The sequence below is a fragment of the Lepus europaeus genome, chromosome 9, assembly GCF_033115175.1.
Source record: "Lepus europaeus isolate LE1 chromosome 9, mLepTim1.pri, whole genome shotgun sequence".
Taxonomy (NCBI): Eukaryota; Metazoa; Chordata; class Mammalia; order Lagomorpha; family Leporidae; genus Lepus; species Lepus europaeus.
The window spans coordinates 10,000,563-10,024,280 of NC_084835.1; the positions used below are offsets into that span (position 1 = coordinate 10,000,563).

Here is a 23,718-nt window from a genome sequence, read left to right on the forward strand (position 1 = left end):
GAAAGTTCCCAGGAAAGTGGAATTAAACAAGTTTACTTTTGAGGCAGAATTTTAAATCCACGCAGATTTTTCATAATACTCATTTTCCATGAATTTTTTGAAGTGCTTTATTAACCCTCATAGTCTCCGAGGCTGTCCGTTGGGCAGATGATGAAACTGGGGCTCAGTGGCAATCTCTTCTTCTTCATTCAACAAATAGGTCTTGAGGCAATGTCACATTGATCCCTGGGGACATGGACTCGCCCTGCTCTGCTGCTCCCCCAGCCCGTCCAGGACTGGGCCAAGCCCACTCCTCTTCCTAGGCCCAGTTGCCTCCGTCCAGCTCTGACACCGAGCTTCCAGCCTCAGTCTTCGTCTGTGAATGGAGCTCAGTGGTGACCTTGGGCCCTTCAGGTGCCCACGACAAAGAAGGTGCCATGGGGATGTGGAGGTGTGTGTTTCAGAGGGTACACAGGCTGACAGGAGCCGCGGGGAAGTGAGGGTGGGAATTGAGCCTGCTCTCTAGCTCCAAGGGCTCGGGAGTGAATCTGTAGTCCTAGAAATAGAAAGTTAGGAAGAGGAGGACCAGGTCGCTGGAGGTTGGTCTGCCTCCACCTGGCCTCAGCTGTGTGTGTGGGGGCCTGGGTTTGCCACCTCCCCAGCAAAGCTGCTGAAGCCAGGAGCCTCGTGGTTCTCGTGGAGGTGGGCAGGGGTCCCTTCTCCAGTCTGCTGCATGTCTTCCCTGGCGCAGGGTCTGTGTGCACATGGTGGGGGTGGTTGGCAGGAGGCCCCCACTGCATGGGCCTGCTACTCGGGGCCAAGCCTGTACCCCAGGACTCCCTGACACTCCTCCATCCTGACGCCAGATCATGCCCCTTCCCCACCAGTACCAGTACCAGTGGGACCCCTGCGCTGGCCTGCCCTCCCCACCTGGGCCCAGCACTTACACGCGGCTGCCCTCCCCACGGCGCCCACACGCGGCTGCCCTCCCCACGGCGCCAAGGGGCTCTTCGCCAAAGCCAGTCGCTCTGAGGGCCTCCTCACCCGCCCTGCGCCTTCCTGGTCCACCTCTGGCACTGCTGGGTCCCTGCAGCCCCGGGCTGGTAGCCAACGTCCTTCTTGAAGTTAGCCCTGAGGCAGGGGCTGGGTGGGGTGCGTCTCAGGGTCCTCTGTCAGCCCGGAGTCCAGCCACAGAACGTGTTTGGTGGATGTTCCAGAAGCAGCGAAAAGCGTGCAAGGGATGGAGAAAAGGAAACAGGAGGAGGAGACTGGGTCCCTCTCCTTCCCTTACTCCCCCTTGACATTCTCAGTCGTGGTGACGCAGTGGGGGAGACAGGGAGAGGAAGAGGAAGAAGAGGAAGCTGCTGACCCAGCAGCCCCTTTTCCTGCTGAGGCTTAAGAGCTATTAGCAGCCGCAGGCTAAGCCCCTAAGCACTGGATCCCACAGGGAAGTCCCAAGAGGGATGTGTGTGTCAGAAGCAGCCAACCATGGGCCCCTACAGCTCCTCCCCGGCCCGAACAAGGGGGCAGCAGAGGGGACATCATCTCAGGTGCCCCTGCTTGGGCTTGGCCATGGGCCTCTGCCCAGGGCCCTCTGGATTGCCTGGTAAAGGAAGGAAGACCTCAGGCTGGGGGAGCTGGGCCTGGCTCCACTCCCAGCTCTGCTGAGCAGCCATGACCCTCTGCGCCCCAGATTCTCCTCCTGGTCAGAGGGGAGCGAGCCTCCTCTCACAGGGATCAGGAGCAGCCACTGACTCACGGACGTTTGCTGAGCAGTTCCAATGGGCTGTGAGCTCAGAGGCAGCCATGAGCAGGCCCAGAGTGGGCACAGTGGGGAGGCGGCCCTGCGGGAGACTCAGCAGGAACCAGTGTTACCAGCACTCAGCAGCGCTCCCCACAGCCATCCCCCTTTTACAGAGCAGGGAACCGAAGCACAGGAAACGAGGGAGCTGGCTGTGCCCAGGCTGTGTGGAGGCCAGCACAGGGAGAGGAGGGCACTGAGACCTCCAGGGTAAGGTTTGGGGTCGGCGAGCCAGGCCCTGGTGGGGCCAGCAGGGCAGGTTTGCGAGTGGGTCCCCTGGGTCCTCCTCGGGGCCCAGCAAGGGGAAGCAGAACTTTCTAGATGTCCAGGTGACCCAGAGACACAGCCTAGAAGCTGGGCCTGCTCTGCCCTGGGCCTGTGTGACTCAGTCTAGGTTCTTTCCTTTTTTACTCACTTATACCACAGTGTGAGTGACTGGCAGCCCTGTCCTGGGAGATGCCTCCTTGGGGGAGGGGAGCATAGCCAGGTGGGAGGGGGCTGCCAGGGCTGCCCAGGACAGATTAGTAGTGTGGCACAGGCAGCCTGCTGTGGCCTTGGCCTCAGTCTCTCCGGCCTCCCCGCTCCTCTCGGCCTATTCTGAGTCTGCCATTCTGAACAGAAGAGCGCTTTTTCGCTAAGAAATGGAAGCATTGCTTTATGGAGCAGAGAGTACCGTCCCCTCCCTGGGTGACGGCTTTTGGTTCTCAGTCACCACAGCCCCTCACAGAAGAGCAGGCCGCGACTTGGAGAAGGCCTTGCTCACTTGTTCATTCCACACGTACCAGTGGAGAGCCTGGCCCGGCAGCTGCCTCTGAAGCCGGCAGACAGAAACCCTGGCTCCCCAGCTCCACGCCAGGCCCCTGCTAGGCTGTGGGGACCCTGTCGAGAGCAAGACTAGACCCAGCCTGCCCTGCGCGCTCATCCTACAGTCGAGATGCGCAAAAGCCCTGTGAGCAGACAAAGGGACTTGCAAGCTGTCATGATGAGTAGGTGACAGGCAAGGCCCCGTGCAAGGGGCTGGGTGGGCTGGGCTCCTCTGTCAGGTCACGGGACACTGTCAGAATCAAACCTTCCACCTTGACCTCATTAGCTTGCAGCCTAATCACTGGGTCAAGCGTCTTAAAGTGCGAGAGGCTGCGCCTCGCCCCCTGCCCCGCCACCCTCTGCGCCTGCTCCCTCAGTCCTCCATGCTCAACCCCAACACTGCCTGGGAGGGGCAGGTGCACTGGTGGGAAACAGGACACTTTTCTGAGCAGACAGCTTTAAGAATTCAATAGAGACTGGGCGAGAGAGAGAGAAGGGGGGGAAAGGATCTCAGAGACAGGGGCAGTGACCCTCATGCTGGCTGATGGTCATCACCAAGTGCCACCCCACTTCCCTCCTGGGGTGTCACCATGCTCCTTTTGGAGGTGAGGGACCTGCCAACCCTGAGCCTCCAGGGCCCCTGATCATCAACTCCAGACTGCCTCCCCCAGCGTCCTGCTGGCCTGGGACCGGTCCTTGTGGGCTGCTAGCCTCGTGGCATCCTCATAGCCTCAGTGTCCTGCCGGCCCCCTCTCCAGACTGGAGCCCCCCAAGGTCCCGAGGATCTCTGTCCCCTCCATCTCTGGGGGACAGTTGTCCATGTTCCTGCCCCTGAGATCTGCCTGAGCCACTGCCCTCTGCTTAAAGCCAGGCTCCTCTACTTGTCATTCAAGCCCTGTCGCCATGGCCCCCTGCCCACATCCTCCCTCCCTCAGAGCCCAGGCAGGAGCCCCCTGACTCCGCGATGGACAGCGCACACTGCCGGGGCAGGACCGTGCTCTCCCCACATCGTCCTCCTTGGCCATCAGCTCCTCCAGGCGGGGCCTTGCTCTCTCCATCTCTGCGTCCCCTGGCCTCCACGTGAACATGTGATGAACAAGGGAGCGAGTCAGCTCCACATCAATGCAGCTGTTGCTGAGCTCTGGGGCTCCGCCAGGCCCTGGCTGGCATGGGGACAGCACAGCCCCTGCCCACACAGAGCTCAGTGACAGGGCAAGCCAGGAGGTCCCTTAGGGAGGGAGGGCTTGGGGAAGGGGCTGCTTGACGGGGTGGGGGAGTTAACCAGAGAGCCTGCCTCTGCCCAAGAGGGAGTTCCCAGGAAGGGGGCCGGAGAGCCGAGGTCTGATCCCAAGCAGGCCCAGGCCAGCAGGCAGAGGTGGGCAGAGATTCCCAGGAGGAGCTGGGGACCAACAAGTTGGGGGCGTTCACTTTCCCAGGGTGCTGAGCCCTCCCAGCCCTGGCCCCAGGCTTCTACCTGGTGTCACCTTGGCCCCTTTCGGAAGCCAATTAGGCCCCTAGTTGCAGCCATGGGGATTAATATGATTATGATCACCCCCAATCTCCCCGGTGCTGACTCAACCAGGAGCTTAGGGGGAGGGAAGGTCACTTTATAAGGGTCTGGGGGGGGTCCGAGCTGGGAGTTGTGCAGCCGGAGCCCTGGGTGGCTGAGCTCAGGCCTCAGCAGCGATCTCGCGTCGGAGCAGCCGGTGGGGTAGCCACCAAGGCCGCAGCCATGAACGGAACGGAGGGCCCGGACTTCTACATACCCATGTCCAACCAGACAGGCGTGGTGCGCAGCCCCTTCGAGTACCCGCAGTACTACCTGGCCGAGCCCTGGCAGTTCTCCATGCTGGCCGCCTACATGTTCCTGCTCATCGTGCTCGGCTTCCCCATCAACTTCCTCACGCTCTACGTCACCGTGCAGCACAAGAAGCTGCGCACGCCCCTCAACTACATCCTGCTCAACCTGGCTGTGGCCGACCTCTTCATGGTCCTCGGGGGCTTCACCACCACCCTGTACACCTCCCTGCATGGCTACTTCGTCTTCGGGCCCACGGGATGCAACGTGGAGGGCTTCTTTGCCACCCTGGGTGGTAAGAGCTGTGGTGCCTGGGGTGTGGGAGTGCGGGGTCTGGGAGGGGTCGGGGGCCAGTCCCAGGCTTGGTGACGGGGGATGACATTCATTCTTGCCCCTCCTGTCTTCTCCGGTCAGCACGATCCAAGGCCTTGGTTGATTTAGCCAGTGAGCCCTGGTCGCGATGGCAAGCTGGGCTGGCTGTTTGTGGGAGGTGGGCCTTGCACAGTGCACTGACCTGGGAGAGGCGCCCTGGTCACGTTCCACAGCAGGGAGCCTGGGGTTCCGAGGAGCTGATGACCTGGCTAGAGTCGCAGGGGGGCCAGGAGCAGAGCTGCGGGAAGGGCCTGCATCTCCGTGGCCCCTGGGATGGGTTGGGCTGCAAGGAGAAAGCAGACAAGATGGGTCCCTGCCCTCCAGGGGCCCCGGTCAGGGTGTGAAGCAGATCCTGGGCCCTGCAGTTGCTGGAGTCTCCCAGTGCTGGGCAGTGGGCTTGCCTGCCCGGCATCTGTCTTCTCCCTCCCCAGTCCACCAGATCCCCGGGTACCCCCAGGCTCTGCCCTTCGAATGGGGGACCTCGCCCCACTCAGAAGCGGCCCCTTCACGGGGAGGCCTGAGGCCTGTGTGGTGATCTTGGCTTCAGCAGGTGCACTCAAATTCCTCCTCTCACTCCGCTGGAAGACTGAGGGGCTGTAACAGGGAGAGTAGATCCCATTTGGCAGATGAGAGAACTGAGGCACAGAGAGGGCGGAGACTCGTTTCAGGAGGGCAGAGCCTGGGTGTCCTGGCTCAGATCCAGGAACGTTTCCTGTGGGACACAGGAGGAGGCAGGCGAGATGTCAGGGCAGAGCCGGGTGACAGCAGAGCTTAGTGCTTGCTACAGGGTGGCTCTCCTGCCTGTCTTCTCCTTCCTCTCCTTTCATTTGAGAAAGACAGAGAGAGAGTTCCCGCCCACCCATTGGTTCACTCCCCAGATACACACAGCAGCCAGGGTCAGAGTGGGCTGAAGCCAGCAGCTGGGAACTCAATCTGAGTCCTCCGTGTGGGTGGCTTTGTCCCAACATGCTCATTGGCAGGAAGCCAGAGTCAGGAGACAGAGTCCAGCACTGCACCCTGGCTCTCCGTCGTCCTTGCCTGCTCGGCCCCGTATCTGCCACATCCCGGTGGACCCTCCTCTGCAGGGTCTGTCGTGGCTTACGCTAACAGCCAGACATAATTGACACTAGTGTCCCCTCTCACGCTCAGAAATGCCCCAGTTGGCCAGGGAAGCGCGCAGCCGATCTCCCTGCTGAAGCTCTGAATCCCGGGGATCAGGTGGGCTAGGGAGGAAGACAGACGCCAGGAGGCAAGCCCTGCCCAGCGCAGGGAGAATCCAGCGACTGTAGGACCAGGGATCTGCTTCCTCCACCCTCCCTCCAGGGAACTCCCAGTCCCATCAGGTCCCCTCAGGAACCCCGAACTCTGCGGAACTCAGCACATCGGTCCCTCTGCGGGATCCAAGGCTCTGCTCCAGTCCTGCTCCTGGGGCCTTCTTGAGGGAGGAGTGGGCTCCTGAGCCAGGCAGTGGGCTGCGGGTGGGCGGGGAGCTGAGCGCCCACTGCCTTGCAGGTGAAATTGCGCTGTGGTCCCTGGTGGTCCTGGCCATCGAGCGGTACGTGGTGGTGTGCAAGCCCATGAGCAACTTCCGCTTCGGCGAGAACCACGCCATCATGGGTGTTGCCTTCACCTGGATCATGGCCCTGGCCTGCGCTGCGCCGCCCCTCGTCGGCTGGTCCAGGTAACAGCCCTGGGCAGAAGGGAAGGGTCTGTCTCCTGGGAGCCCTTCCTAGGGTCCTGCCATCAGGACTCTGCCCAGGCAGGGGCAGGGGCCAGACCCTAACGTTGCTAAGGGGGCTGCTCCCACTTCCGGGGCCCCAAGTCAAGGAGAATCCCAAGCACCCCAACCCTTCACCTTGGCCGGGCCCCTAATCCCCACCTAAGCCAAATTCCAATCCTCTTTGGGTCAGCGCCTCTCTGACCTTGGGCCTCAGCGCCTGGGGAAGCCAAGCCTTCCGAGACCAGTGGCCTTCAAAAGCTCATGGAAAATGGAATTAAAAGTTAATTTTGGTGTAAAAAGAAATTTGGAGTCCATATGTCCGAAAGATGTTCCAAGACATTTGTGAGAAGTGCATGTTATGAAAAACTGCCCATGGATTTCAGAAGTGTTCACACTAAATAACGTTTTGGGGTTTTTTTAGTATTTATTTATTCATTTGAAAGAGTTAGAGCTTCCGTTCACTGGTTCACTCCCCAAATGGCTATAATGGCCGGGGCTGTGCCAGGCTGAAGCTCAGAGCCTGGAACTCCATCCTGGTCTCCCACATGGGTGCAGGGACCCAAGCACTTGGGCTGTCTTCTGCTGCCTTCTCAGGTTTAATAGCAGGGAGCTGCATCAGAAGTGGCGTAGCAGGACTTGAACTGGCACCCATATGGGATGCTGGCGTTCTAAGCAGCTTCTTAACCTGCTGTACCACAGTGCCGGCCCCAAACTACTATTTTTTCATTCCACGTTCCATGCACTTTTTGGAGTAACCCCGTAGAGTTGGTGCCACTGTGACCCCTGGGAACAGGGTCATACCCAACCCCCAGCCAGTCTCCCAGGTAGGTTAAGATAAAGGAAGGTGGCATAGATGGCCATACTGGCTGTTTAGGGGACATCTCCACATCCCACCCTCCTCTCTTCGGCCTGGGGTCCCCTTCCAGGCCCTGGCTGAATTCGAGCCCTCCCTGCCCTGGCCTCTTTCTCCATCTCCTGGTAGGTGCCCGTCACTGCCTGGTAGTGCGGACGCTGTGTGCTCGGGGTTTTCAGAGGCCAGTCCAATGTCACCAGCAACACGCCCCAGGCACCTCTTGTTTCCTTAGAATCCCCCGGTGGCTCTCTTGGGCCTAGAACATGCTGCTCCCCTGTGGCTTGCAGACCTGGGTTGTCCAACCTGCCTGGAAAGCGGAGTTGGGGGCTTTCCCCTCCTCTCCGCCAACGTCCAAGGGCACTAGCGGCAGGGGCTGTGAAAAGATGCCAGGCAGTTGAGGCAGCAAGGAGGTGTTGGGGGAGACACACAACAGTGCAGGGAGGCTGGGCGATCTCGCCTGGTGACAGAGCCACCAGGCCGCCAGGCCCACCACAACACGGTTTCCCAGAAGTCATCCCACCCTCAGGCCAAGTCAGTCTTTCATTGTTCCCTGTTTACAGGGAGTGGGGAGGAGGGGGGCCGGGAGAGGGGCTAGTGACCCAGCCAGTGCATCGGCTGGGCCAATCCCAAGCCCCTCTCGGGGGGTGGGGGTGGGCAGTCTCCCTGATGAGCCCCCCCTTCCCCCCCGCGCACTCAGGTACATCCCTGAGGGCATGCAGTGCTCATGTGGAATCGACTACTACACGCTCAAGCCCGAGGTCAACAACGAGTCATTCGTCATCTATATGTTCGTGGTCCACTTCACCATCCCTTTGATCATCATCTTCTTCTGCTACGGGCAGCTCGTCTTTACTGTCAAGGAGGTACAGTCAGGGCTGGCCTTGCCCCGCAGACAGTCCAGTCTCCTCCTCTGCCCTCCAGGGCCCCGAGCTGGGTGCTGGGGACAGGTGCTGGGCCCCGCAGCCCGGACACCAGCCTTGTGTCCCTGCAGGCAGCTGCCCAGCAGCAGGAGTCGGCCACCACGCAGAAGGCAGAGAAGGAAGTGACCCGCATGGTCATCATCATGGTCATCGCCTTCCTGATCTGCTGGGTGCCCTATGCCAGCGTGGCGTTCTACATCTTCACCCACCAGGGCTCTAACTTTGGGCCCATCTTCATGACCATCCCGGCGTTCTTCGCCAAGAGCTCCTCCATCTACAACCCCGTCATCTACATCATGATGAACAAGCAGGTGCCTGCAGGCTGGGGAGAGGAGGGGGCCTCTGCCGGGGCTCCTGGAGGCCGCATCCCCTTCAGCTGGGAGCTTGTGAGAAGTGCAGGTTGTCGGGCCCCGCCTTTGAGATTCTGCCTGGCTGGCCTGGCGGAGGCCCAGGACCTTGTTGGGAGTGGGGGAGACGGGCAGTACTCGCTCACGTGCGAGAAGCACCCCTCACTCTGGTTCTGGACTCCACTTTAAGGCTCACAGACCCGAGCCTGGGGGTGGGATGGTGCCGGTCTCTGGAAAGCTTAGCAAGGAGCTGAAAGGCTGGAAGCCAGTGGCTTCTCTGCGGAAGCCATGAGTGGGGGACCCATGGCCCTTTGAGTCAGGCAGATTGGGTCCTGCATGACCTTGGATGGCTTCATTCCCTTTTTTGGGCTTTGGCGGCCTCAAGTTTAGAAACGGCAGAATCCCGGACTCAGAAGGCACCCTGCACTGTCCTCCGTGGCCGAGCCCCTGGGGTTGGCCGCTGGCATCCCTGGTGGCAAGATGTAGAGGCAAGGTTGCCCCCAGAGACCCAGATTGGCGCTAGGGGGCTGCACGGGGAAGGGCACGGAGGCCGGTCTCTGACCACGCCACCCCGGCTCCACACTCGGCGCGGCCTCCCAGCCTGACCCATGCCTCTTGCCTTCCAGTTCCGGAACTGCATGCTCACCACCATCTGCTGCGGCAAGAACCCACTGGGTGACGACGAGGCCTCTGCCACCGCGTCCAAGACGGAGACCAGCCAGGTGGCCCCGGCCTAAGCGCTGCCAGGGACTCCGTGGCCGACTGTAGGAGTCTCCCATCCCTCACACCCCACCCCCAGCCACAGCCACCCCACCAGGAGCAGCGCCTGTCGGAACCAAGTTTCGCAGGCTCCGTGAGAGGGTTGTTTTTCCCTAAAGAAAAAAAAAATAATGAGAAAAATGATGCTCCCCTCTCAGCGGGGCAGCCCAAGACGAGGCACCCACCGAGACCCCGACCTGGAGTCCCAGGTTCCCAGGGGCCCATGGGACCTGCCTGTTTCCCTCCTCCCCTAACTCATCTCTCAGGAACAAAAGAACTCTTGCTCTCTGGAAAAAAGTGTCCCAGCTTAGGGCTCAGAATCTAGCACAGAACGGGGCACACAGTAGGTGCTTAATAAATGCTAGATGGAGGAAGGACAGAGTGGATGAAGGAGTGAGTGGAGGAATGAATGAAGGGATGAGTGGGCCGGGAGAACACACCGGCTGTCTCCAGCTCCCTTGGCGGAAGCAGCTCGCACCTGGCTGACGAGTGGCAGCAGTTGTCTCTCTCCCTGGGGTCTCACTTGCTTCCCCCATAAAATGGGAATCCTCACGCCCTGCCCGGCCCCCTGGCTGCTGTGTGTGTGTGTGTGTGCGCGTGCGCGTGCGCCTGTGTGAGCTGAAGCGCTCTGTAAATAGTTAGGAGCGGTACAGACTGTAGCCAATGTTATGAATAAGATCAATTAATACAATGCATGTGATCCTCTCCTCTCGACAAGTGACCATTTGGAACTGGGCAGGGCCCCAGGCATTCAGAGGGTGGGTCTCACCCAGCCTCCAGAGGTTTTACAAAATTAGCCAGGAATCAAGGCCAGCCCAGGACTGGGGGCTGGGCTTCAGAGAGGGACAGTCTCAGGACGCCGAACGCAGCCTTAGGCCTGATAGAACAACCTCCAGGCCTAGCGTGGCCCTGTAGCGTGAGGCCCAGGCCCAGGGCCTCCCCTTCCCAATGCAGCCTGCAGAAAGACAGGCCTTTCTCGCAGCCTCTGGGAGCCCTGGCACCTGGGTCCCAGCATCTCTGGGTTAGCATGGAGCTCCCAGAAGCCCTGCTCACCTCCCACAGTTAACAAAGAGCTGAGTCCCTGATGTCACCCTTATCTCCAAGAGCTTAGACACAAAGAGTGGGACATTCGGCTGGGTCCCCCTTCCCTGGGATGTCCGTGGGGCTCAGTTTCCAGCTTGCCGGCTGGCCGAGATCCTGTCTTCAGCAGCTGCTGGTCCATTCTCCATTCTGGAGTCTTTGCTCAGAATTGAGCTGCCTCGGTAACTGCCCCTCCTCAACGTAACCAAAGCCGGAAGCTCTAGCCTTCCCCAGTTCTGCCTGGAGACAAAGGCAAATTGCGCATTAAAAGCTCAGCTCCTATGCTTGGCATTAATGATGGTGGATTTTGTTACTCTCCAGCTCTTTAGCATTGGATTGAAACTGGGGGGCTTCCACCTGACCTTGGGGGTTCTGGATCAAGCAGTGGGTGGAGCCAAGCCGCCCAGGGCCCCTTGGGGGTGGGGTCAGAGGAGGAGTCCTGGGAATAGGAAAAACCCTGAGTTTGGAGTCCTAGAGACCAAAGTGGCCCATGAAATTGCAAGCAAGTTCTGTCACCTATCTGACTTCCTTAGCTGCAGAAGGGGACCTTAAATGTGGCCTTGAGGGGTGGACTCTGTGTGGCCCCCACTTTCTGGCACGCAGTAGGTGGTGAGAGACTTTGGTGTTGCTGAGCCATGGCTCAGCACGGGCCTCACCAGAGACCCCATCCCCAAGGGGTGTGGGATGGAGATAGACTCCTGCTAGTGACCCCCTCTCTGAGGTGGGGAGGTGAGGCAGGAGGCTGTGAAGACCCTCAGGACCACCGTGTCTTTGTGCCGTGCCTCTTGGTGATGTCACTCGGGATGCCTTTGGTTGCTAGTGGTAGGAAATCTGACCCAAAGCGGCCTTGTTCAAGGGTGACTGTTCCCACGAAGGGGCAGAACCTGCCCCTGGCAGCTCCAGGCTCAGCAAACCCTGCAGACTGGGCTTCTCCTCCCAGATGGGGCTCTGATTGGCCAGGCTTGGTTCACCTGATTACTGCTAAGCCCATCCCAACCACTGTCCTGAAGAGCCGTCCTCCCATTGGCTGGACCTGGGTCACCTGATCATCCCTGCGGACCCTGCTAGTGTCAACCTCACAGAAGCCGTGCAGCCTCGGGGTGGGCGAGGTAGGATCCCCCCAGGAAACCCAGGGGTGCTGTGAGGAGGAGGAGGAGGGCATGAGCGAGCCGCATGGGCAGAAGCAGCAAGGGTCCCGAGGGGAGGAAGCGTCTTGCTATTGGTGACGTCAGGGCACGTGGCTAGACCAGGCCTGCCTCCCACCTGGGACACAAAGGGGAAGGTGGCCGTGGGGGGGTTCCATGGTCTCACTCTCCATTTCGGACGCTGTGTCCCGGGCAGCTGGTCCCAGCGCACCTCACCTCACCCAGCCCACTGGGCCTCTCGCCGCAGTGCTCAGAGGTTTACAGGGCAGCTCTACTCTACAACGAGAACATCCTTTTTTTTTTTTTTTTTTTTTTTTTTTTTTAAGATTTATTATTTATTTGAAAGAGTTACAGAGAGAGAGATCTCCCATCCACTGCTTCACTCCTTAAATGGCCACAATGGCCAAGGCTGAGCCAGGTCAAAGCCAGGAGGAGGAGCTTCTTCTGGGTCTCCCATGTGGGTGCAGGGGCCCAAGGACTTGGGCCATCTTCTACTGCTTTCCTAGGCCATAGCAGAGAGCTGGATGGGAAGTGGAGCAGCTGGGATATGAACCAGCACTCCCATGGGATGGCAGCACCATAGGTGGCAGCTTAACCCGCTACGTCACAACACTGGCCCCAAAACCAGAGTATTGTGTTTCTTCCTGGAGGAAAGGAGAGCCTCCCTGTGTCCTTAATTCACCCTTGGTCTGATAGCCCCTTAGGGGGCTGCGTGTGTAGAAGGAGAGAGCAGCTGACTTAAGCTGCCAGGGGGCTCCCACCGGGCCCCAGGCCGCAGCAGCAGCAGGATGATGGAGCGCCTGCTGTGTGCAGTCGCCACTCTGTTGAGCCAATGCCAAGGAAATGGTCCCAGGCTAGACACGCTGGGGACTGAGAGGTGAACAGGGTTCTAAGGAGCCATCCTCTGCTGTGGTGCGAGGCAGACTTGGAGAGAAATTAACACACAGAGGGAGGTCTCAGGGCAAGGGGGAAGCAAGTCTTTGTTCCTCCCCTGAATTCTAGCTGGACACATCACTGCCCAGCACCTCCCGGTTTCCCTGGCACCCTGGTGGCGTCACATTAAGGTGCAGCCATTGGCGTGCACTTGGAAATGACGGTGCCTCCTCTGGTTGTAGATTTCAGAGAAAGGAGGAGCCCTCCATGTCCTCTTAGCTAACACAGAGGGCCTTCGGGTCATGGCCAAGGACCCGAACTTGGGCTTCTTCCTGCAGAAGTAAAAATGCAGCAAACCTAGAATGTTTTCATAGACACTGGACATGGCAGCTGTTGCTCTGCGAACCCAGCCCTCTGCAAATCTCAGCCCATCATCAGGAAAGGGAGTCAGAAATGTGCTGACATTATAGGAGTGCAGGGGCCGGGGCAGACCCTGAGCCCGCCCAGGAAGCCAGAACAGAGCCGTCGCTCCACCCGGCTTTCCAGGGGGGCCCCTACTGGTCCCATTCCACGCCCTCCCCTGCAGCCCGAAGCTCATCACCAGCCTCTCCCCGACAAAAGGCAACCCTCTGGAGGAGTTTTTAGATCGCACACACATTCTCGAACTCCTTGCCTTCGAATGCGAATCGCTACCTTGGCACAGCCGGGAGAGGGTTTCAGACGGAGCTCGTGGGGATGTTTCTGTCGCTGAGTGTTGCTCTATTGCTCAGTTCTTGGAAGCACCCGGCAGATGTGATCAAAATCGCCGCCCCCGCCCGTGCCAGCTTCCGCTCGCTGCTCGCTGCTCGCCTTGGCTCACTCCTGCTCTGGCCCAGACCCAGGGCGCGGTTTTCAGGCCTCCATCTACTCAGCCGGCTCAGAGGCTCCCACAGGATCGCAGCCACGTGTGCTGAGCACCTACTGTGTGCCAGACCACACTGGGCAACAGGGAGACCTCCAGAAAGCAGCCAGCCACAGCCCCTGCCTCTCTCCCAGAGCTCAAGAGCTAGGGCTGGGCCACGTCACAGGGCTCAGGGTCCCCGGGGAGCAAGCCCAGGGGCTGGGGCACCCCCAAGAAGGGCCCCTCGCCTTGGAGGGGCCCGGGGACTGCCATCTCTCCTGAGGCCAGAGCAGGCAACAAAGGCAAAGGAGGTCTCCAGGACGGGTGTCCATCCGCCAGGTCTCACACATGGCGGTGCGGAACTGTGCACCTGCTGCGTGGCTCTGCTCACTGGGACCATGCTTTGGGGTCACACTCAAACCAGATCCCAACTACGCAGCTCCCCTACCCGGCAGCCATGGTGTCACCCCATGCTGACCTGCGGTGTGGACAGATGCTCGGACGTGGGGCGCTCTGCTGCTGTGAAACTCACTCAGTCAGCCTCATCACCCGTGGGAGTGGGTAGGGGCAGAGAAAGCAGGTCCTGATCCTTGCCGACACGCCCATTGCTGGCAGCTTAACGGGGCTATCTCATCATGGCTTCCATTGAACATTCCCCGGGGCAGGTGTCTGGGATGCCTGCGTCCCATTTCAGAGCACAGGTTCAAGTCCTGGCTGCTCTGCTTCTGATCCTGCTCTCTGCGGAAGCGCCTGAACGCCGGGAGGGTGTGTTTTCCCAGGTGATTTCGTCCTTGTTCACGAAGACTTTTGCTAAGTAATTGTAGCTTTCAGTTCCAATCTCGCTCTCAAAACAGAAGGCAGGCCGGCGCCGTGGCTCAACAGGCTAATCCTCCGCCTTGCGGCGCCGGCACACCGGGTTCTAGTCCCGGTCGGGGCACCGACCCTGTCCCGGTTGCCCCTCTTCCAGGCCAGCTCTCTGCTGTGGCCAGGGAGTGCAGTGGAGGATGGCCCAAGTGTTTGGGCTCTGCACCCCATGGGAGACCAGGATAAGCACCTGGCTCCTGCCATCGGAACAGCGCGGTGCGCCGGCCGCAGCGCGCTACCGCGGCGGCCATTGGAGGGTGAACCAACGGCAAAGGAAGACCTTTCTCTCTGTCTCTCTCTCTCACTGTCCACTCTGCCTGTCAAAAATAAAAAAAAAAAAAAAAAAAAAAAAAAAAAAACAGAAGGCAGAAGGCAAGCACAGGTGCCGAGCACCCCGCTGATGTCAGCAGAGGCTGCCCCGTGGCCTGGCCTGGCCTGGCCTGGCCGATCTTCCCTTTGCCAACTGCACTTCCACCTTCAATTGTCATTTTTGAGAAACCGAGGCCAGCAGTGGCCTGAAAACAGGAGCCGTAGCTGGGACGGCCCTTTGTCGGCCTGGAGGGACTGGTCACCCAGGTGCCCCCGGTTCCCCATTAGCACCCCCAGCCCCTGGGGAGCGGAGGGCCGGACAGTGATCAAGGATCTCAGCCCCATCGCTTTGTCGTGGGGGCTGGGACCTAGAGAAGCCAGTGACCCACACAAGGCCACCCAGGAGCAGAGGCCCACACTGGGGCTCCAGTGCGGAAGGGAGGGCTGTCAAGCCCGGGGCCAGCCCTCCTGCCCCAATCAGCGGCTCAGAGCGCTCCCAGCCAATGAGGGCCGCCGGTATTTAAGTGGTGCAGGCAGGCCCAGCAGCCTCGCACCTGGGGCAGCCTGGTTACGTGCACCTGGCCGCCGGATGGATCCCAAGAGCGTTCCCAGTGACACCTCCACCTCCGCAGCGGGCTCGTCCAAGCTGCCAGCGTCCACATGGCCAGGTGAGCGAGGACACCACCCGCTGCCGGGGCTCTCCTGGGCCTTCGTCCTCCCGCCCTCCTCCTCCTCCTCCTCCTCCTCCTCTCCCAGCCTGGTTCCAGCACCCACGCCAGGGGCTGCTGAGCCCAACCACTGTTTGGGAGAAGGACGGAGGCCACTGCCGAGGCCAAGCAGGGCCTGGGGGTTGAAGCCGGCCCAGCTGGAGCCCATTTCCTGTCTGGGCCGAGGGGTGGGAGCGAGGCGCCTTTCAGGGCTGGCTGGGCTTTAGGTTTCGGTCGCATCCTGATTTCAGTCAACAAACAACCCAGTGTTTCTCTTGGACAGGAGGGTCTCCGCGAGTGAACCAGACATAGCTTTCCCTCGAGACGCTCCCAGTCTGTCTGGGGTGGCCGCTCTGCCAGTGCTGCGGCCTGGGCTTCCGTGTGCTGGCCCAGAGGGCCGCTGGAGGCAGAGGTGGCCTCCCACTGATGAGCAGAGGTCAGGGAGGTCTTCCTAGGGGAGGTGGCCCTGCAAGTGGGGTTTCCCCTCGAGGAGAGGAGCGGGCAGAGGTTTCCAGGAGCCCAGGGCAGAGTGGCTTGCTCTCACCTGGGAACAGGGGGAGGCTCTGAGGCTGAATGAGGTCTGCCTGGGTGAGCAGAGGCAGACACAGCACGGGCAAAGGCCCTGGGGCGGCGGGGCTGGCGGAGCACTTGGGAGTTCAGGTCCTCCTTCTGGCTCTTCAGGTTTAGGGGAGTGGAGAGAATGGGTTCTGTTCTGGACATCCTGGTATACAGCAGGCATTGAATAATTGCTGAATGAGAGGCTGAAGGGAGGGAGACAATAGTCCTGGGGAAGACACTTGGGCATGGCTCGACACTGAGGAGTTGGAGTTACTGCCTGAATGCGGGCTGAGGACCCCTTGGGAACCCCATAACACTGAGACTGTGAAGGCTCAGACCCCCGCAGGGGGCCACACTCCCACCGCACAGATGGGAAGACTGAGACCCAGAGAGCAGACGAAACTCCCGGGGCCTGGGAGTGACTGAGCCAGGACTCTGCCAACCCACAGGCTTTGCTCCCAAGATGAGCTTTCCCTGGCTGGGAGCTCTTCCTGGCCAGGAGGCGGTGGGAGGCAAATCGGATTGAGTCTCTTGGCAATTTTGCTCTAGACCTGGAGTTTTGGGTACAGGGTTCTTTCTCTATTTTTTTTAAAATTATTTTCTAAATATATTGTGGCCAACTGATGACTCTTTTAAGTCGTCAAATTTTTGCAAACTGATCATATCAACATTTCCAATCGCCACATTGAAATCCAGTTTCATGTTGCAGTTTCTTTCCACACACAGGCACACACACACACACACACACCCATGACTGACAGCTTCTTGGCTCCCCACCCCCCACCCAGTCTCATTTGCAACTTTGTGACTTCCTGAGGAGTCATTTTAACTCTCTGCTCCCTAACTCTCCCATTAAAACTGTCAAGTGGCTTGAATGTTTTCATGGAGTTGTGCAACGCCCCCACAACCCATGGAGGGTATTTTCATCTCCTCTGCGAGAAAACTTGTAACTTGTACCCCCTGATGGTCACCCCCACCCCTCCTGGCCCCCAGCCCCTAACAAGCCTCAGCCTATGAATTTGCCTACTCCGGACATTTCATAAAAACAGAATCTTACAGTAGATGGCTTTTGGTGACATAGTTCTTAGGCTCAGCCACCTGTTGGGAGGCTCGTCCTGTGGTGGCGTGTAGCTGTCCTTCGTTCCTTTTTGGGGTTGTGTAAGGTTCCCTGGGTGGACCTACACTAGTACAGTAGCTGTGTTGCCGTTTCTCCTGGTCCAAGACCCAGAAGGAGATTCCTGTTGTTACTTGTTACTACAAAAACAATCAAGCAGATGCAAAAGCAGACCTCTGAATGGTCTGACTTGGCTCCCTGCACCTGTCACCAACTTCCACAGTCACCAACTGGTGTCATGGGTGAGGGGCAGAGTAATTTAGAAACAAACACCAGAGGTATCCTTCCCTCTGTAAGTAGTCCAGCATTTGTCTCCAACAACTCAGGACATTTTCAAAAGTAGCTGCCCTACCATCAGCGCACCTGGAGTGGTTGGGTCCCTCTCAGAGTTCCTTCCAGCGCACACCCTGGTCGGCTGCCCGCTTCCTAGCTGGGCTGTTCAGAGCGGGCTCAGCCTGAGCACGGTCCTGCTGCCCTTGGCAGGAGGTCCCCTAAGGGACCTGTCATTAATCAACAGGCTGCACCGGGAGCTGACTTGCAGAAGACGCTTGGGGCGTGCCCCAGAGCCCCTGCCAGCCCATGTTCTCTTCCTTCTCCCTGCTGCTGGTGCCGTATGAGGTCATTAGGTCTGGAAAAGGGGCCGGACTGACTTTAGTTTCTTAAAAGGAATAATTGATTGTTTAAAAACAGGTGAGGTGAGCATTCCTGGGAGACGGCAGCCCACTCTGCCTGTCCTCAGGGGCACCCTCAGGGCTGCACCTGACCCCCGGCTCCCCGCCGAGCTGGCTAGGGGACTGCGACCGGGCGCAGGGTGATGAGCCGCTGTGCACCCCACAGGCTGCAGCCGCAGGAGCGTCCTCGTGGGACGCCGCAACCCGCCGATGCTGCGCATGGTGCTGGAGGCGCTGCAGGCGGGCGAGCAGCGCCGGGGCACGTCGGTGGTGGCCATCAAGCTGTACATCCTGCACAAGTACCCGAGCGTCAGCGGACTGCGCTTCAAGTACCTGCTGAAGCAGGCCCTGGCCACGGGCGTGCGCCGTGGCCTCCTTACCAGGCCGCTCAACTCCAAGGCCAGGGGCGCCACCGGCAGCTTCAAAGTGAGACGCCGGAGGGGACAGCGGGAGGGGAGGTGGGGGGCCCTGCCTGCGTTTGTCCCAGCCTCTGCGCCACTGCCTCCGCCCGGCCTCTGCCCTCCTGTCTTCCTTTGGGTGCTGCCTGTTCATTCTGCAGAGTTGCCCTCTCCCCGGGGGCGGGGGGCGGTGGCTGTGCCCCTCTGGGCTCCCGCCTGCCCTGGGCACCCTCGTGGCGTCTGTGTGTCTCCATCCGGGTGCTTTCCGAGCCCAGGGACTGCATCTGGGTGCTGGGCGCCCAGCTCCTTCCTGCCAAGTGTTCCCTGCCACCATGGGGCTCCTTTTACCCTGCTCCACTCGTGCAATGGCCAGCCCTGCCCAGCGCCACCCCATTGTCCCCTTGCCTCATCAGGGGGCTCTGAGGAAGGGAGAGCTGGGGGCAGCCCCAGCCTGCTGGCTGCCGTTGGCCACCAGAAAGATGGCAAGGACCCAGGCACAGGTCTACCTGGTCACCCCTGCACCCTGTCCGACACCTGGCACAGAGCAGTCTCTCTGACAGCTGCTCTGTGGCCTGTGCCAGGGGTCCTCCTTGTGGAGTTGCTGGTCAGGGGTTGGAGCTGGGACTCAAGTCACAGCAGGGCCAGGTGGATGGGCGGGGCGAGGAGGAGAACAGGAGGGGGTGCTGGGGGAGTGGGCCTGGGGCGAGGACAGAGCCCCCTGTGTCCTGGGGTTCGGGATGTGTATGCTGCTGGGTGGCAGCAGGGAATCGAGGGGGTCTGAGGGCAGGGGAGCAGTAGCCTCAGAGCTGGGCTCCAGGAGTGCTCACACCCTCTGTGCGTGCCCATTGTAAAGGTGAGAAGACTGAGGCTAGTGGGGAGTAGCCTAGCTGGAGAGGGCGGAAGAGGGAGGCAACAAGGAGGGGAGCAGGGGGCTGTGCAGAGGTAAAGGGGGTGGGGTCTTGGGGTGGGGCAGAGCAGGTGGAGCTGAGAGCCCATGGGAAGCTGAGGGTAGTGTGGTCGATGGGAGGACGTGGCGCCTCCAGCAGCCGAGCCTTCACCCATCCCTAGCCCCATTTGGGAGGGGGCTTCCTGCCCTGCATCTTCTGGGGGTATAGGGCGGGAGCCCCCCAGAGCTCTGCTCCCCGTCCCAGCCCCGCTCTCTCCCTGCAGTTAGTGCCCAAGCCCAAGAGGACGCGGCCCAGGAAGACGTCCGCCCCAGCGGCCCCCAGGAAGGCCAGGAAGGCCGAGGAGCCGGGCCCCGAGGAGCCGGGCCCCGAGAAGCCGAGGGAGGCGAGGCCAGGCCCTTCCAGCCAGGGCCAGGGGGAACGGGCACCCAAGAAGCCGGACGGGTCAGGGAGGGCTCCTCCCAAACCAGGTGCAGCCAAGAAGGTCCCCAAGAAAGGTGGGAAGGCCAAGGCCAAGGACACGGAGGCCAAAGTGGGCCAGGCCAGAAAGGCGTCCGAGGGGTTAGACAAGGCCATGCAGGCCTCTGCTAGTCCCAGTATGCGCAAAGGGAAGTCCAAGATCAAAGGCCACGGGCAAAGCCAAGGTGAGTGTGTGAGTGTGTGAGGGGCTGGGGGCGGGAGGCAGGGACTTGCTTTTCTAGGTGAAGGCGTCCTAGGTGCACGCTTGACCTGGAGAGACAGAGAGCCCACGGTGGCTGGGGGCTGCGAGTGAGCAGCAGTTGGATATTTCAAGGGTTGTGAAGGGGCAAGGAAGGCCAGAGAGCTTGGAGCCTGAGTCGCCCCTGAATCAGGAGGCAGGCTTCCTGGAGGAGGTGTCCCAGGCAGGAGCACAGCCTGTGCAAAGGCCTGGGGGTATAAAGAACACAGCACTCTTAGGAACCACAGCGGAAGGAGGGAGAAGCCGACGGACAGGCGAGAGATGGGAGCCCATCTGGAGGGCAGTGGGGAGACAGGGCAAGTGCAGGCCGGAGGCAGCTCAAGGCTGTGCTGTTCTAACACTCATCCTGGCTGCCACGTGGCACATAAGCTAAAGACCTCTGGGAGTCTTAGGCAGGGGCAGGTGCACAGCAGGTGTCCCCCACCCCCCAGGGCCAAGCATTGCGTCAGGGGTCCAGGGAACTCTCTAGGCACCCTGCAAGGGGGACCCAGGTATGGGCAGTTAGGACCGCAAGGCTCAGAGCCCCGGTCTCAGAGCCTGTGAGCATCCGAGTGCCGGCCTGGGGCCCAGGACTGCGGCCGCTCCCCCTGGAAGGAGTGCCTCCCATAGGCCCCCGCCCGCCCTTGCAGGACATTCCAAGGCCCACGGGAGGACCAGCGCTGGCAGCAAGAGCTCCAAACCCACTGCCAACAAGGTAGGGGTCCCGGGGAGGGCCGGGGTCAGCCAGGGCGGGAGGGCCATTGTTGTTCCTGCCAAACATGAGGCACCCTGGAGGTGCCACGGTCCCCGTTTCTGGCCCAGGGGCTGAGGCTGGGAGAGGCGGGGCTGCTGACCCACAGCCGTGTGGAGCTGGGATTTCAACCCGGCACCCGCGGGCTCCAAGCTGGGCTTACTTGCAGGTCAAGAATGGTGTTGCCTCCCCGTCCAGAAAGAAGACCACCACCAAGGCCCCTCGAGGGGTGGTCCCCGGGATGGGGGCCAGGCCCAAAGCCAAGGCTACCACCCCCTCTAAGGGCCCTGGGTCCAAGGTGGGGCCTGTGCCCCTGTCTGGGAAGTCCGAGGGCCCCAGGAGCCCGAGAAAGCCTGGTTTGCCCCCCAAGGCCCCGGCGTCCAAGACGTCCGGCAAGAAGGCCAAAGCCGAGGGCTCGGGGCTCGGGTGAAGACACACACGTGCGTGTTTTTATTTCCCACGGAGCTGTGCTCTGTCCCACTGCCACCTATTTATTAATAAAGGCTTTGTTTCTTCTTCCTTGCAAGTTGGCGTGGCCAGAGGCTGAGATGCAAGGAGGTGGCCATTTGGTGCCTCATGAACATCCCCTGAGCACCTACTGTTTACCTGGCTGGCGCGGAGGCCAGTGTGGGGCAGGCAGGCTGTATGGCATCAGCAGCTGGGGGCATGGATGTTGGGACCAACAGGGGCCTGTGGGAGCCCCGCAGGTGTCAGATCTGGGACTGCTTCCAGGAGGAGGTGGCTTTTGGTACCAGATACAGGAGGGAAGGGCCTTCCAGGCTGAGGGCCCTGGGGAGCGGTGGGGCTGGAAGGTGCGGCTGAGGGCAGGGGTCTGTGGCTCTGAGAGGAGGGTGGGGATGGCACATGTGGACTTGGTTCTGGGGCAGGGGGAGCTGAGGGGGGTCCCCAGCGGGGTGCGGTGTGTGACTGACGAGGAACGTGTGTGTTTCGGAGAGCTGCTGTGAGGTGGAATGGAGCTGAGACCCTTGGGCAGAGCTGAGGATCTTTGAACCCTGGTGGAGCTCCCCGGGGGTGGGGCTGGGGCCTGCGCCCCGCAGAGAAGCAGGGGCAGGGGTTCCAGGGGGATAGACAGGGCCGACTGATATCCTGTGGCCCAGCGGGGGAGGCCTTTCCAAGCAGGGGCCTGTGTCTGGAGGGAGGAGACTGGCAGCCAGCAGCAAGGGGGGGTGCAAAGGTCCTGGGGTAGGCACATGCTCGAAGGCCCAGGCGGCCAGATCCTGGCGAGAGAAGGCAGTGATGGAAACCCCGTCAACCTCAGTGACGCTCCTCAAGTGAGGAGGGGGAGTCTGGGTCCCAGCCCCTTCATTCACTTCCCTGTGGGCCTGCAGCTGCACACAGTGGCAGCCAGGCTGTGACAGTACCGGCTGTCTCACCATCAGTGTTCAGCTTTGGTTTTCACGTGCTCGCTCCCATACCTGAGCCAGCGTGCTGTGGGAAACCCAGGCCGCTGTGGAGGAGACCTGAGGTGCCCCGGCTTCCTGAGCTGCAGGCCAGCCAGCGGCTCTGGGAGTGGGTGTTCCTGGAAAGGAACCTCCCAGCCCTGGCTGACACCCCCATAGCACGGGGGCAGCTTCCCCAGCCAGCTCCCAGCTGATGCTCCCAGGAGAGCAGCTGATGATGGCCCAAGTGCTTGGGCCTCTGCACCCACGTGGGAGACCCGGATGGAGCTCCTAGCTCCTGGCTTCAGCTTGACCCAACCCCCGGCTGTTGCAGCCATTTGGGGAGTGAACTAGCGGATGGGCGGTTGATCCCTCCCCCCACCCCTCTGTAACTGCCTTTCAAAATAAGTGTTTAAAAAATAAACAAGCAAACCGAAAAGCCAGCACGGGCCTGGCTGCAGGAAATAGAAGCCCCTTGGGCATTGCTGGTCCCCAGCCCCGGGCCCTCTGAGCCTGGGCTGAGTGCAGAGGCAAGGTGTCTGTTCGGAAGCCCCTGGCAGTGGGCTCTCTGGGCAAGGTCAAGAGCAAGGAGCCACAGAAGTGAAAGGACTTCCGGTGGTCGCACAGGGAGGGGTTACCAGTGATGGATGTGGCAGAGGTGAGGCTGGGGGAGGGGCGAATGAGCCCAGGGCAGGGCAGGCTGCTGGGATCATGGTGGCTATTGCCTGGGTGAGGCCTCCACCAGGGGACAGGAGACCTGAGCCAGGGAGGGCAGGGGGCAAGGAGAAGGGTCAAAGGGGACCTGGGGTCACAGGGCGGGGCTTGGGGAGGGCGGGGCCAATGGGTAAGCAGTAGTTTCCCAGGAGACTATTTTGCTGTGCCTGTGCCGGCTTCCCAGGGACACCTGTGGCGCAGCTGCTGGCGGTGGCTCCAAGGGCCACGGTGAGCAGGTGGTGGGGCTGCGGTTTTCCCCAGCAGGGGCCACCTCTGCCTCCTTTGCTTCGAAGCTTGGCCTGCGACTGGAGGAGCCGCCTTCCCTGGGTGACACAGGACAAGTCAGCGTTGCCGCCCTGGGCAGGGGCTGGTACCCAGGCCTGAAACCTCCCAGCCTTGCAGCAAGTTCAGCAGGGCGATCTCCACTCTCTCGTGAGTCTCAGGTGGGGAGCAGGCACCCCCGCTCCTGGCCACAGGTGCCAGGCAAGCGTTCAGGGCTCCAGACGGACGGGGGCCCCTTCTCGGGGCTGGGAAGTGACCCCCAAAACTGAGGCTGCCTCCGCTGACAAGCACGTCTCCCCATTTCAAGAGGGAACCGCATGCTAATCAGACATTAAGACAGGCAGCAGAATACTTAATGACATCGAAAGATGTTCCTGACATATTGGTGCGTGGGGGCGGGGCGGAAGCAGGTGGCAGGCAGAGTGGTCATGTCCACGGTGATCCTGGTGACAGCCCTTGGCGCCGCCCGTCCGAGCCAGGGACCCAGCAGCTTTGCCTGGCCAGGGTCAGCGCGGCCTTTGCTCCCTCGCTGCTTTGTGTGCTCCCTGGGAAACAAGTCTTCGCTGTAGAATCACACCCTCCCCGGCGCCAAAAAACCCTATCAGATGGGCTGATCATTTCCGTTAGAAAAATCTGCCACTTAATAAGAATCAAGGCTCAGAATAGAAAATTCGAGAGATGAAGCATCTCTCCACCCAAGCCATTAGGGGAGAAAGCTATTTTTAAGGCAAAGGACTGCTTGCTTTTCAACTCACTATTCTGTGCTCATTAATTCTGGAGCTGGGATGTGGTGGGATTCTGTTTAGATTTCACGGAGTTTTTGTTCTAGTTCTTACTCTTGATAAATGTGGTGCGCTGCTTTGCCTTCATAAAAGGAAAACAGTAACTGAAGTTGCCGTGAATTCGGGGGTGGGCTCTCCTGGGGCTGGGGGATGAGCCCCACCCCAGCCCCATGGCCAGGTGGGTGGGCTGGAGGGGGTTGTGTTGGGGGGGCTTCCTCAGCTTGGATTCCTTATT

The 23,718-nt window shown here is 60.5% G+C and overlaps 2 protein-coding genes across 2 annotated transcripts; both read left to right on the forward strand.

Annotated features, from left to right (window-relative positions):
* The first annotated feature begins 4,316 nt into the window (after positions 1 to 4,316).
* Positions 4,317 to 9,402, forward strand: RHO (rhodopsin). The gene is made up of 5 exons (XM_062200084.1): positions 4,317 to 4,677; positions 6,267 to 6,435; positions 8,025 to 8,190; positions 8,319 to 8,558; positions 9,221 to 9,402. The coding sequence occupies exons 1-5, from the start codon at positions 4,317 to 4,319 to the stop codon at positions 9,329 to 9,331; spliced, it is 1,047 nt and encodes a 348-aa protein (XP_062056068.1). The 3' UTR covers positions 9,332 to 9,402.
* A 5,691-nt stretch (positions 9,403 to 15,093) lies between these two features.
* LOC133766714 (histone H1.8) lies at positions 15,094 to 20,735 on the forward strand. Its single transcript, XM_062200343.1, has 5 exons — positions 15,094 to 15,172; positions 17,721 to 17,980; positions 19,123 to 19,501; positions 20,205 to 20,269; positions 20,475 to 20,735. The coding sequence occupies exons 1-5, from the start codon at positions 15,094 to 15,096 to the stop codon at positions 20,733 to 20,735; spliced, it is 1,044 nt and encodes a 347-aa protein (XP_062056327.1).
* The last annotated feature ends 2,983 nt before the right edge of the window (positions 20,736 to 23,718 follow it).